This window comes from Gobio gobio (assembly GCF_949357685.1).
Source record: "Gobio gobio genome assembly, chromosome: 22".
NCBI lineage: Eukaryota > Metazoa > Chordata > Actinopteri > Cypriniformes > Gobionidae > Gobio > Gobio gobio.
In genome coordinates, this window is record NC_137118.1 from 8,270,542 (window position 1) to 8,285,584 (window position 15,043).

The window sequence follows — 15,043 nt, forward strand, 5'->3', positions numbered from 1 at the left end:
GAGATGATTCCATTCTTCCCATCACGCCCTCTTTGTTCAGTCTCTCCCATCATTCCTCTCGTGTTCTTGTTACCTGCAGGGAAATCGAAGCTCTCTGCCTTTCTCTCCCACAAGATTTCTGACATGTTAAAGCTTTCTGTCACACAGGGGAGGCACACCTCCTCCCATCCTCCTCTCGATCGCTCCGTCTCTCTGCCCCCCAGCAGGGTGGCAGCCAGAGAGAGAACAAGGACCTTATTTATCTCGGCTCTCCCTGTAAAACGCAATTAGAAACCCCTCCAGGGCCGGTGGGGGCATGGGGTGAGATGCAGTTAGAGAGACGGAGAGGAGGAAAAGCGAGTGGAGAGACCGAGAGAGAGAGACCTCCCTCGCTGCCTGTCAGCCTGCTGGTGTTTGAAGTCTTGAGGCCATCTCTGATCCCCAGAGAGCCAGTCATCAGACGCCCACTTTGTAGCATTTCAGCCCAATGAAGCCTGGAGTGAGTTGGCCGTGGCGGGCCAAGGGTGGGGGCGAGCCGTCTCCCTGCACAATGGGGCTGACAGAGAGGTCCTGACAGGGCGTTTGAGAGAACTAGTCCTCCCCCCACGGCCCGCATGTTTCTGCTGTCATCCAGAGCACTTCGGGCCCCAGCGATCTATGGCAGGTCAGACAGATTTTGATGCCACGCTTCCTGGTTATTTCCTGCCGTGATTCACCTTAAAGTCACAGCGGGACTCTCTGTCTCGCTCGCCCTCCCTCTGCATCTGTCTGTCTCTCATGATCCCTTTATTTTGCTTTCTCCCTCTCTGTCTATCCTTTGCTCTGCATCTCTCCCTGTAAGTCATTCATTCAAAAAGGGATGTAATATGAGCGGACCTCATCTCATGATAAACAAAAGCAATCTTGGAAAGTTTTTTTATACACTACCTTTTCAAAAGTTTGCGCTTTGCTGTTTTTGAAAGACATCTGTTATTGTTATAGAGGCTGCATCTATTTGATCAAAAATTCAGCAAAAACAGTAATAGTTGCAATTTTAAATAACTGTTTTCTATTTTTAATTTATTCCTCTGATGGCAAAGCTGAATTTTCAGCATCATTACTCTAGTCTTCAGAGTCACGTGATCCTTCAGAAATCATTCTAATATGATGATTTGTTGCTCAAGTGACATTTCTTATTATTATTATCAATGTTGAAAACAGTTGTGCTGCTTAATGTTTTTGTATAAAGTGAGATTATTTTTTTCTTTATTCTTTGAAGAATAGCATTTACTTGAAATCGAAATCTTTTATAACATTACACAGGCCTTTACTGTCATTTTTGATCAATTTAATATGTCCTTTTCATTAAAAGTATTAATTTGTTTAAAAGGAAATCTTACTGACCCCAAACATAATTCCCCTATTTTTCCTCGCCAGTTTGAATGGAAGCTTGTTCCCGCCACAGAATTTAAAAAAAATTCTCGCAATTGCGCATTTACATCAGAATTGCATGATATAAAGTCGCAATTGTGAGATAAAAAGTCGGAATTATCTTTTAAAATGTTTTATTCTGTGGCGGAAACAAGCTTCCATAAGTGTTATTACTTTCCAGCTATATCTAAATAATATCCATATGGCACAGGTTTATTTGAATGAATAAATCCTGGATGTGTTTAAACACGTTTTTTTTTTTTTTTTTGCATTCATGCATGTATTGGTTTTTCTGCTGATTTTTATGGCTGTTTTAGTGACTGACTGCTCTGAAATGACTCTTGGCGCAGTGACCTGTGCTCTCAGTCATGCCTGTAATTTGGACCAAAACGGCCCTCTGCTTTTCTCTCCTTTCCTTCCCACTAAAAATATGTTGAGCGAACGACAGACGAAAACATATTAAGGGCGTAACCAGAGCATTTGAGACAGGAGGGATAAACCAATTTTCCTGTCCAGTTTGTTTTAAAAGAGCGAGAGAGCGGCTAGACCTGCACTGGTGCTTATCAGCCAACTGGCTCGACTCTGGCCCGTGTCATTACGGGCTTCCAGATGGTGATAATGTTGAACATTGTACTGCGCATACCATTTGCCTGCTCTAAACCGCCTTTTGACTGAGGGAGATAGTATCTAGACAAACTGATAATACTTCAGTTACACACTCACTCTCTCTCTTTTTTCCCGCTGGAGTAAGCTGAGTGCGTGCGTTTCCTGGACCTGTGTGAAACGATACGCGATGTGAGGGTTCATATAACAAAGCACGGAAGCCGAAGATAATTTAGTCTGAATAGACAGCTTGCTTTTAAAATTCCTAATGTCTCGATGGAACTGATGGACATCTCGCATTCCCGCCTCCCTCTTTTTTCTTCTTGCGCACATATGTGTTATCTAACTTTCTCCATTCTCTTGATGCGTCCAATTGTCAGTATATTTTTAATAAATCACTGAATGAGTGTGTTGCAAGTTTACATGTAATGTCAGTGTGTGAATTCGTGTTGCACGTCACATATTTGTGTGTTGCTGCAGGCTGTGTACGTGTACATCTTCCCCCTACTGTTATGTGCTGTGTGAATGACAGATTAATATATGTATGGTAGGGAATCTGAGGAAGGAAGAGAGAGCGGCTGTCAGTGTGCTGTGTTTGGGGAGGAGGGAGATTAGAGGAGCTGTCATAGGCTGCGTTGAGCGGTCTCACACAGATAAGTCTCAGCAGCGAAAAGTGTTGTACCACTGCCTGTAAACAGGGAGCGAGAGATGGAAGATTATCTGGAGTTTTGCGTTCAGAGTTTTGTGTGTGCGCGGCTCAAGGTTCACCTTTTTTGTTGACTGTTCCATTTCAGTATTCACTACTTTCCCTTTTAGACATGTTTAATAATGCACCTCTAAAAGTAAATCAATTTTATTTGTTTGCTCTTTTTCCACTCATTTTAAAATTCTGTCAATTCAAATTCATGAACTCTTTCCCTGCAAAAGTTTTTTTTTTTTTTTAGTTGCCAGCCACCGCCAGCGTTTTTGTATGAATATCTGGACATGCAATTTATCTAAGGAAAGAACCCTCTGCTTTTTAACAAAAATTCCTTCTTTCTTTTTTTATCAACACTTGAATATGGGTAAGTTTCGTAAAACAACATTTTGAGCAAAAAGCTTTAATTTTTTATTGTCAAAGAATGCGTCTGGATCAGATTCAGAATGATGAGCAAAACACAGATGGAGTAGATCGAGTGTTGATAACACCCCCAATGCTTGCACAGTCATAACCCCTTCCTGGGTCGATATTTCACTCAGTAACAGGCCATTTTGATTTATATGCTGTTTATTGTTGATGATCGCATTATTTTTCACTCGCTAGTTTCTGCTTCTTTTTCCTGTGTTTTGATTTGTGTGTCATAGTGCCACCTAGCGTACAGTGAAAACATGGAAAGTCGTAAAATCGCATCAATGGCGGAGAAGCGTTTTATCATAAAAGACGGGATAGGTCGTCAATGGCGGAGAAAGAGTTTCAACACCCTTAGTACAGGAGTGTTTCCTCTGAGGAAGCAAGGGAGGTAGTGCCTCCTAACAAATAATTGGATAAGAAACTAATCCACAGTACACAAATAAAGCCTTGCAAATATTATGAAACATGACATTAAAAAGTTTATAAATCACTAATTATTCTTACAGTAAGTGACACTGTCCAACAGTGACACCAGCGGTTAAAGTTACAGCGTGAAGCAGCATCTCTAAACCCAATAAAACATGTTGTGGGTAATGGACAATGAATGGGGAAAAGTCACGTGAGAACAGGCAATGCATCCATAATGCTATGATTGGCCTATTATGCACTTGATGGGAAATATTTTGTTTGAATAAATAGAACATTAATTACATGGTTAATGTAAAAACACAATGTCAAATGTAACTAGAACATGAATTTACTTTACAGTGAGGGCTTTGTCTCCTCATTCCAGAGCACCACTGCATGCTACTGCTATAGTGGTTTAGCTGCATGTCTTAGCATGTGCGTTAACAGCTGGCCCATGGCTCCAACATGCAAGCTAAACTGGACTGTTTGGTATATGAGTGGTCTCTTCATAGGCAACAAAAGGTGTTGCTTTTCCAGTACAACACACATACCTGTACATACACCGTCCCATTATTTCTTCTCGTGAACAGTGCTGCGCTTAGCAGATTGCAGACAGTGGCGGCGCGTGGAACCGGAGGAGCCTTATCGCTCTGCATTTCTGTTTGTGGAAAAGAACTGAGGAAAGCAGATCGCTCCATCTTTGCATCTGTGTCTGCAGCTCTTTTGTCTAGTTAAAAAACATTCCCCTCCTTTGCGCTGGCATTGTCGAGCTGGTGTTTTACACACCATTAATACCATCCCGAAGGCCTCCCAGATGAGCTGGTCAATGTTCCCTCCTGACTGGCGAAGTTTTAAGTGTCACTAGAAATGGACCTTTCTTTTGAGTGTCTCTCAAAGGCCCTGGCTGAAAAGAGCACAGAGAGAATACAAGAGAGGAGATTACAGACAAGGGCCAGTCAGAGCTACCCTATTTAACACATTATATCCAGTCCCCTCGGGTTACACTTATGCACAGCAATATTTTAAAAGGGAGCGAGACAGAATGAGAATGAGAATGAGAGATTGCTTCAGTAATAGCTGTAGAAACCATAACTGAGTGCCGATCTCCTCTGATTGCAATCTAGCACAGAGTTCCTATGAAATTAAACCATGCGTTTTGAGTGGGAAAGAAAGCCGGGAAGGGAATGGGAGGGAGGCAAAATGCAGCTCTGGTTACTTTGAAGCAGAGGATCAAGGCCAGAAAAAGGAATAAAATATGACAAAACGACAGCAGAAAGGGCTTATGGTCTATAGGCGGAATTTTACAGGCACAGACAGCAATTACTGGCATACATAGCATAACTCTCGATATTAATGTTTGATCTCCTATTCCACTTTTCTTGCAAGCTTCACCAAGTGCTTTTCCATACCCCACTGCCCCTTTAAATTAGTTTCTTGCCAACTCTACGACATGTTCGCTGCATTTCCTTCCATTTCTCTCTCTCTGTTTCTCTCCCTGCTTTCTGTAGTCTGTCAGCGTTTCATTTGAATTAAAAATAATCTTAGCTGAGAGATCCGGACGTTGATTGTGGAGCGGAGAGCGGTAATCACAGGCTTGAGGTTTCGCTCAAATCTGATGATAGGCATTTAGGAAAGCGAGCTCTGATTTTGGGGACGACGGCTGCTTTGGTGCACCTCATCCAAACCCTGACATGCTCCATATATGTAATCATAATGTAATCATATCTATTTAATCAAATATAGATGAAAAAGAGCCCTTTTTTATAGCCAAACCAATTTTGCCACGGTTACGACCAAATAAAAATATACTATACGGTTTAGAAAAAAATGCCAAGCATAATATATTATGTAGTAAATGTGAACCTCAACAAAAAATTATATTGGATAAAACTGAACATTTTTCCTGCTACAATTTTGTCCTGGCATATTTGTTGCAACTGCAATTATAGTGCTTAAAGGATTAGTTCACTTCAAAATTAATATGTCCTGATATTTTACTAAGCCCCATCTCATCCAAGATGTTCATGTCTTTCTTCAGTCGAAAAGAAAGTTTTTTGAGGAAAACACTCCGGTATTTTCTCCACGTAATGGACTTCAATGGCAACCAACGGGTTGAAGGTCCAAATCAATGCAGTTTCAAAGGGCTTTAGAGGGCTAGCGGTAATTTTCTATAAAAAAATCTACATTTATATACTTTTTATTCTCAAATGCGCAACTTCTGTGTTGTTCTTCTTCACGATGTATGATGTCATCGCGTTGGAAAGGTCACGTCCGTGGCATAGATGGAAGTACTCATGTCTGTTGTTTGGTTGAGGCAGATGGTGGAGGTTGAGTGTGGTCTTATATTGATGGAGCGTGCAGCTCTCCCCATACCCCCCCCCTCTCCCTCCCTGGATCAACAGAGAAGGGGTGAGAGATATAGAGAAGAAATTTGGACCTTCAACCCGTTGGTTGCCATTGAAATACATTATATGGAGAAAAATCCTGGAATGTTTTCCTAAAAAAAAAAAAAACATTTATTTTCGACAGAAGAAAGAAAGACATGAACATCTAGGGTGAGATGGGGGTGAGTAAATTATCAGGAAAGTTTCATTTTGTAGTGAACTAATCCTTTAAAAGGGTCAGTAGAACTCATCACTTGAATATGTCTCCATAACTGCACTTTGTATGATTAATTACTAATGATGTTTCCTTGAAACTCTCAAGGGGTGTTCAATAGTGGCCCTGCTGACCATCTGATCCTGGGACTGGGAGCATGGGCCCCTAAGCGGCATTAAACCTGTCCTCCACAGACTGCACTGAGCTCATTTAGAGTCTGATACAGGCCTAATGAGCCACAGCTGCCTCTGGATTGGTCAAACCTAGATTACCTCAGGCTTGTTGTGACAGAAATTAGCAGAGGCCAAAAATGTGTGAGGGGAAGTATTTTAAAAGCCCTCCTTTCCCTTGAGTGGCATCGACTTGCCTTGAGTCTGCTCTCTTGGGGATCCCTTACTGCATTTCCTTTCTTTGTCACTGTCAATTCATCCATAAGACGAATAAATGTGACAAGGGCGACAAACAAAAAATCGAAATAAAATCGTAATATATTTTTAAAAATAATTTACATTTATTTTTTGCAGTTCAGTTTTAATAATGAAATAAAAATAATAGTTTCTTTTTTCATTGTAATTTATTATTGTGCAATTTTGAGATATTATTGTTTTAATAGTCATTTAAAATATTAATATATTTATTAGTTTTTTTTGCAATAAATACAAATAATTATAATACAAATTTGTTATTATTTGTAATAAATTATAATGAATATTTGTTTTAATAAATGCAAACAATGTAAGATTGTACTTTTCCAGCTCAATAGATTACACGTGTTGAACGTAATTCACACAGAAAAATAAACTCATGTCTGTTGTTTGGTTGAGGCAGATGGTGGAGGTTGAGTGTGGTCTTATATTGATGGAGCGTGCAGCTCTTTCCCCTCCTGGCTCAGAGGAGAAGGGGTGAGAGATATAGAGAAGGAAAGATAAACATCCAGCAATAAGCTAACTCATTCTCTTACTCTGTTGGGGGCAGTCAAGGTCAGAGGTCACTGCAATGCGAGTCCCTTGTTAATCCATTGACCCGCAGTGCAGAGGGTTAATACTGGTTTGCTAAACCACGAGACCCCAAATCAGTCAGATTAAGGAGATTTTCCAGGAATGTCCGGCTTTATCTGAAGATTGCTGGATTGTTTGGGTTTGAGTGGCCGTGGACTGAGGTTAGCGGAATTAGATCTTCAGGCTTTTCCTCAAACCCTGGGGGAAGGAGGTTAATATTACACCACGGTTTGGAAACACAATTAGGACCGGGTCTTAGCGTGTAATTGCCACAGACTGGTTGATCAGTTTAGTCTTTAATTATTTTCTTCGGTGTTAAATATCCCTCCATGTTAGTCCCAGGCAGCGTCACACAGTGCAGCGTGCCATCTTGCTATTCTAAAGGTGCTGTTGCTTGGCAAAATAAATCCTGTCATTTCAACAAGAATCCATGTTGTCTAGAATTTATACCTAAATTCGCCAGGTTGACAACCAATGCTGCTTGGTTAGAAAGTGGCAGTTGTGTGTGTGTGTGTGTGTGTGTGTGTGTGTGTGTGTGTGTGTGTGTGTGTGTGTGTGTGTGTGTGTGTGTGTGTGTGTGTGTGTGTGTGTGTGTGTGTGTGTGTGTGTGTGTGTGTGTGTGTGTGTGTGTGTGTGTGTGTGTGTGTGTGTGTGCATCACTACACTAGTGGACAATGGACCTTTTTCCCAGCGACAATGTGACTGTGCTGCATCGTTATAAATACTATACTTCTGAACAGCTGTAAATGTGCTAATTATTCATCAGGGCAAACTGTGCTGTTCTGGGTCAGCCTGGGTGATTTTAACCCCAGTGAAGGAAGGCTGTGGCTGAGGGAACCAGAGAGGTGTGTGCTGCTCATGAAGAGAGTCTCTGTCTCCCTCCCCTTCACAGTAGCTGCACCCTACTGGGAAATTCATTAGCAGCTGACATCATCTCACTCCGGCCAGAGAGAGTGAAAGAATATCATTCTATACCAGTTCCCTCCTCCTCCTGCTCTCTCTCTCCCTCTCCCTCCTGGTCGCTCCGTCTCCTGTTTGCACTCTTTTAGGACTCCGCTGCCAGTAGCTCTCATTGAGCACCGTACACACACACACACACACCCGCCCGCGCGCGCGCACTCACGCATCGTCTGTCCGGTGAAGCTGAGCGGAGGAAGCACGCTCCGTGTGTGTGAGGCAGAAAGAAGCAGGGGGTAGGAGCTGAATGAAGTCAGGTTAGAATCAGGAAGTGGGAGGACCCGGTCGCGCTGTGGGTGAATGAGAGAGTTTGTGTGGATACAGGCAGCACTTGCGCGAGGAACGGGAGCCAGCGACAGGACACGAGCTTGAAACCAGCAACGATTTCGAGGAAAGGAAGGGGTTTTAGTGCGATTTTACTCCACCCAATCTGCCTATAGGAGGAAAATACTGTACGCTTTGTTGGATGTTCTAGCTCTGCGCGAGCGCACGGGAGAGACGCGCGCGGATGGTTTGTCACTGAGCGCGCCCCTGACACAAAAGTGCATAAGCGGCAGCTTCCGTTAAACGATCGGTTGGTGAGGATTTCAAACGGCCAGTTCGCGCGAACTGAAGGATTTCTCCACTTCTCTGCGCTCTTGGGTACCAGACACATGGCTGCCTTTGTCCGGGAGCCTCTCTCGCTTTGAGCTCTGGATGTTTTTCTTCTTCTTCTTCCCTGGGAAAAGGCTTCTTATTTTGCATGGCTGTCATTCTCTCAAAGGGAGCGAGAGGAATTCGCCGCCTGTTTATGGATTACATGGTTTGACAAGCAGAATGTGAAACGGCGTATTTGCTAAACCTACTAAAAGTGATTTCTTGACTTGTTATTTTCCTCCGTGCCAACCTCGCCACATCAAAAGGTACAGCGCACCTTCATATCCCTCAAAAAAATTGATTTTTTTAGTTCATATTTCGATTGCCACTATGTCATTCGACGTTTTGTGGGAATTTTAAAGCAGTTTCAGTGGATTACTCGATGGCTGGTCGGTTGTGGATAATTGTAGTTGAAATCTCTGCAGTGAATGTTGCCAGATGTTTCTTGGTTGTGGTTTGAATAAAGCGGTCACGCGAACGCATCGTTATGTGGACGTCATGTGTTAATAAATGCATATTTTTAATTATTATTAGCATTATTATTTATATATTTTAATGGCCTCAACATTTTATTTACAAAGCTAATTTTAAATGTACTTAAAATGTGCAAATATTTGGGAAGGTTGTCGTACCTTGTCAGTATTGTTTTTGCCTCGAGCTGGATATGGATATAGTGTTGCTAACCTGTCAGAATAACTGCCTTCAGATGAGCTGGATACATTCTGGTGTATCCAATGAAAGACGCACAAGATGTACCTTTACAAGTTAACTTCCACGCAAAGGATTTATGTTTGCTATTGTGTTGGATAATATTTGCAAAATTGTTTTAAAAAAGTGCTCGTTGTGTTATTTTCCTCTCGAATGACTGAGTGGAGAGCCAGGTCAGGTGCTAATGGATGGACTGCAATGGTTCCATCTTTGTTGCTGTTTAGCCAATTGAATTAGCCGATGCCCCTTTGACACCACATTGTCACTTAAATAGGCGTTCATTACCTAAATGCTGTGTAAATTGCAACGCTGGATGTTTGCACAATAACATAGCAATGTTAATGCGTTCAACCCGTTTCAAGTGCAGCGCGTCGGTTTGCGCATGGAGCCACAGTGCCATCCAGTGGCCGGTTTGGGAAGCGACTGAATTTCTGCGCTCATTAGTGCAGCGCTACCTTTGATGATGAAGCCCACCTGCTTAGTTCTGAAGCAGATGTACTGACTCTCTCTTTCTCGCTCTCTCTCAGGGCTCCGATGCCAGCTCAGAGAAACTCTTCAGCACAGCTGCAGTTAAAGGTATGGTGGTCTTTCTTTATTCCATATCGCCTATATGCTTGCTATTGTTTGTGTCAATCACAGTCCTGTAATGAAATTGCTGTTGACAGATTATACCTGTGCAATGGAGGCACATACTCTAAATGATTGTTGTTTTCTGTGAAATGACATTTTTAATGTGGAAGTTTAAAATTGTATCGTAATATGTGTGGATAATCAACGCTTTACAATAATATACTGTGTTATAGTGTGGGTATTACATGAGTACCTGATGCAAAGCATGCCAACTAGAATCTGTCACATTATTCTAGACAACCTTATTTACCAATATCACATTTAGATTATGTTTAATGTGTTTCGCTTTGACGGGTGGCATGGGAAATAGCGCATTTCCTCGAAGCTGACTGCGATTCCATTGACAGACACAGTGTGTTATATCCGCGCTTTCTCACAGCGTATGGGCTGGGAGAAATCCATCTGAGCCACTCTGTTAAACAGATCCCAATGTGCTGCTGAGTGATGAATGAGAAAATCCATTTCAGGCGCGCAGCATGTGTAAACGCCACACACTGGGTCCCATGTGCAGCGGCGTCTGGCTTCTGTTATGGAAATTGATTAGTTGTGAAATGCTAAATAAAGGTGCTGGATCTGCGGCACAGACGGTAGTAGAAGAAGCAATTCTACCCTGCTGGTCTGATACTCCGCGTGGTTGATATTGTTTGCCGTGTCTATTTTAAAAGCACGCTTTGTATTTATACAGTGAGGAGCTGCAATGTGCGCACCGTCTGTTCTTTGTGTGCATGTTAACGTCCCGCCATGTGCGTAGGAAGTTTGTTCGTGTTGAGACTGTGGCGAGGAGGACGTGCAAGTCAAGGATCCGAGGCATTGAGAGTGGAGTCAGTTGAGCTGCTTTTAAAACCTCGGTGTCTTTAGACAGCAGGAGCCCATCAGCACACTGCTAATTTGCTCTTAAAGCCTTTGGAATTTGAGCTCCCCCATTTTACAAACCCCGGGCAGACCAACATAATGGAGCCCAGCCTTGTGAATCCACATTCCTCTGTAATGGTGCGTTACCAGGATGGAGAGCGTGATGGGTGGGGTGGGGAGGGGGCGACGGAGGCTGGAAAGAGATCTGACCCCGGGGAGGACGTGAGAGAGAGCGACTGATTGATGCCGACAAGCCTTTTTCCTCCTTTTCCCCCTTGCTTCACTCCCTCGGGACCCCAAACACATTTCCCACATTCTGCTCTTTGAAGGCCTTTAGAGGTTTGATTTGTGTGGTTCAGAGGGGTGCTGAATGGCGACCCTTTTTCGGAAAGCCTTTCCCTCCTGGAGACGCCTCTCCGCGGCCATTACGACGCCTTCTGAAAGGATTAAAACTCCCTTTATGCGCCTTAAACTAACACATGCCCGCCTCCTCTGCTTCTGAAAGCTGGCGCTTGGGAAACAGTACACAAATATGCTTTATCTTCTCGCTGACTGCCAGGCCACTTCGTCTCCCTCCAGACTCTATTTCCATTTAAATGTGTGTCCTTTCTCTCTCTTTTCCCTCTCTCCTTCACGTCCCCTTGTCCCCTTCTCGCCTTGCCATATGCAAATCTTTCCGTTGGCAGAAGGGATGGAGAAAAGAGGATCGTCCTCCAAAGCACAGGTGCAAATGAACTGTGGTATTTTCATTGGAGGGTTTTAGGACAGTCAGTGTACGCGGGACGCTGCTCTCTGTTACAGAGGATTGCCCGTCGCTCAGACCCTTAACCCTTATAAACAAAAGAAGAAAGAGAATGCAGAACTGAAGAGCAGAGAGACGGGCAACAGAAAAGATGTCAATATTCGCCTGGAGCCTAGAACAAGAGGCTCGCTGTTGTTTTTCACACTCAGGTGTTTGACGCTCATAAAATGCCTCACGTTCAACAGCTAGATGAGAGGGAACTCCACTAGAGCAAAGCAAAACTGATCTTAGATCATTTATCGGTCTGTAGGCCATTTTGAGCACGAAGAGCAGAAGTTGTTGAAAAGATCAAGAAATGAGTTTGATTCAAGCATCAGACTTGACATATGCTAACTGCTAGGTCATGGCCCTGACAAGAGTTGATCTTGTTCTACTTAATTTGTGTTTGTGTGATAAACAGGAAGTTTCTTGTGAGTGTCAACCTGTTTGCTCAGTAAGTCTGTTTACATAGATTCCCACTTAACATGTTCTTTTGCCAAATTAGACCCTCTTCTCTGCTCTCCTATTTTCTCCTCTTCTTCTCTCCCTCCCGATGTTTTGTGTAATTGTTGCTTGTTTTCTTTTTTCTCTCCTCATTGCTCCATCTCTCACTCCTATTAAGCAGAATCATTAAATGTTTGACTTAATTACTGTCTCTCTCACATAGCCTGCAGGTGGCTGCCAACCAGCCTGCCTCAATTAGTGTATTCATCGCCCTCGTCTTGCGTTTCTAAGAAGCATTTTTGCTCAATTTCGAATCAAGTTAGAGCGAGAACAGCCATGTGAAGGTCCTTCAAATGAACTGTGACCAGTTAACTACTACTTTTCTGATTCTGAGACTCCACAGTACTCCATTTGATTGTTAATTGTCTTTTGCAATTATGTTGTTCACTCCATGCTGTTCAAAGTGGGACTAAACTGTTTACAAACTTTTTCATACAAGTCCATATTTTAACAGATAAGTCAGGACCTTTAAAGGGTTAGTTCACCCAAAAATGAAAATTCTGTCATTAATTACTCACCCTCATGTCGTTGGACACCCGTCAGACCTCCGTTCATATTCGGAACACAAATGAAGATATTTTAGTTGAAAGCTGATGGCTGAGAAAGGCTTCAGACAGGCCTCCATTGGCATTCAGTACATTGACACTTCCAAGATCCATGAAAGGCACTTAAAACATCGTTACAAAGTCCATCTCACCACAGTGACTCTACAATAATTTCACGATGTGACGACAATAGTTTTTGTGCGCAAAAAAAAATCAAAATAACACCTTTATCCAACTTGTTCTCGACTTCCGTGTGTGCCTCCACGACGCATGCGCGAGAATTTGACGTAGCGCCGGCGTTCGGGAATCCATGAAATACACACTTAAGCCCCATTTTGAGCACTACACCGAGACCTAAAGCACGATCAATGTAGAATCCAACAGCTTAGACACGCGCCTCTTCCTCTGCTCGTAAACAAATCGCTTCTGGGTCATATGTCCGAACGCCGGATCTGCGTCATATTCTCGCGCATGCGTCGTGGAGGCATACACGGAAGTCGAGAACAAGTTGGATAAAGGTGTTATTTTGATTTTTTTTTGCGCACAAAAACTATTGTCGTCGCATCGTAAAATTATTGTAGAGCCACTGTGGTGAGATGGACTTTGTAACGATGTTTTAAGTGCGTTTCATGGGTCTTGGGAGTGTCAATGTACTGAATGCCAATGGAGGCCTGTCTGAAGCCTTTCTCAGCCATCAGCTTTCAACTAAAATATCTTCATTTGTGTTCCGAATATGAACGGAGGTCTGACGGGTGTCCAACGACATGAGGGTGAGTAATTAATGACAGAATTTTCATTTTTGGGTGAACTAACCCTTTAAGAAAATGACAAAAAAAAAAAAATGAAATACTAAAAATGCATTGCTTCTGTGGGATTCCAGGTTTGGTGATGTTATGAACTTGAGATTGGTTGACTTTGGTTAGGTTGACTTTATCTTAATGAGTTTTCTTCAAGTTGCGTCTGAAAGGTCTGTCCAGAGGTTAGAGGGAACATTGATTGTAATTGTGTTGGTTAAGCAAATGGTTCAGTACCGTGATAACTTAGTAGCGATTGATCAATTGTTCATTCATTTAAACAACAATCGGTTATGGTAATTTATGTAAGTTGACATCCCTATTATCAAGTAATTCATTTTACACTGTAAATGTCTGATATCATGTATGTTGCAGAGTATAAATTGAGTCTGACATTGTATTGACTGCATTTGGACTTGGATGATAAGACTCTCACTACAGATACCTCATGCTCTCTCTCTTTCTTTTGCTCTTTCAATATGCTGTCTGTGTCCCACTTAGGAGCACTACAACAAAGGCCCAGCCCGCCAAACAGATTGTTTTTGATTTGTTTGGCAATAATTCCCAGTAATGGAATTTGTTTTCATTTTTAGCTTCATTTATAAAACACAGAAGGTAGCCATTTTGTGAGTGCTGTGTTTTATTTATGCCTGGTCACGCGTTGAATACAATCCACACTGTCTGCTGTGGTGCACGTCTAATGCACAATGTAATATTTATATATGTTTAGTATGTATGTAGTTTGGTTGTTTGTACATAAAAATAACAGAACCTGGCCAGTTATCAGTAATATGTGAATGAGCACTGTATAAGACAGGCTCAATCAATGGCACATGCAAGCACACAGGCAGCTGAGCGCTCATCTGAAGAGCAGGACTCTGGTGAGGCCCTGTGTGGAAGGTGTAATTTCACCCATGATGACATTGTCGAGAGATTGAAAAAGAGGGGAATAGAGGATGAAGAGAAGGAAAGAAGAGGCAGCGAGATGAAGTTTGACGCAGATGAGGGTTGTTAAGAGATGGATGGATGGATGTGGAGAGCTCTTGAGATAGCGGAGCGCTCGCTGAGTGCTGTAGTCTCACAAATGTCTGAAGCTTCAGGAGTGTATGTGTGTAAGTATGAATGTTTGCATACCAGTTTCTGTGTTCTTGACACGAAAGGCATAAAAGGCAGTTTTTTTGAATTTCGTAAAGCAAGCCATTTCTGTGAATGTGCGAGACTTCAGATTCATAACGCTGTTGGTAAATAACTAGAATAATAAAGTGCAGTAAACTGTACAACCATTTGTGCTGCAAACCAGTGTTAATGTTTATGATAGGGCTGAGTATTGACACAAATTTCACAATTTGGCTGTCATAAAAACTGGCCAGATTTATTCAAAAATCGATTATATTATATTACAAAACATAAAAAATTATAATGTATAGACCATATAATGAATATGGTGCCTATATTTAGCAAAATGCTCCTCTCTGGACTTCATTTTTCTAGCTGACTAATGAATTTATGGACTCTGGATATGGTTTTTC

At 42.3% G+C, this 15,043-nt stretch overlaps 1 protein-coding gene across 6 annotated transcripts in view; it reads left to right on the top strand.

Moving 5' to 3' along the window:
• The window catches only part of auts2a (activator of transcription and developmental regulator AUTS2 a), a 428,008-nt gene that overhangs the window by 382,294 nt on the left and 30,671 nt on the right, over nt 1–15,043 (top strand). For all 6 annotated transcript variants that reach the window (XM_079804466.1, XM_079804461.1, XM_079804463.1 and 3 more), the window contains one exon: nt 9,936–9,984. In XM_079804466.1, coding sequence (XP_079660592.1) covers nt 9,936–9,984 — 49 coding nt within the window. The remainder of the gene's footprint in view (nt 1–9,935; nt 9,985–15,043) is intronic.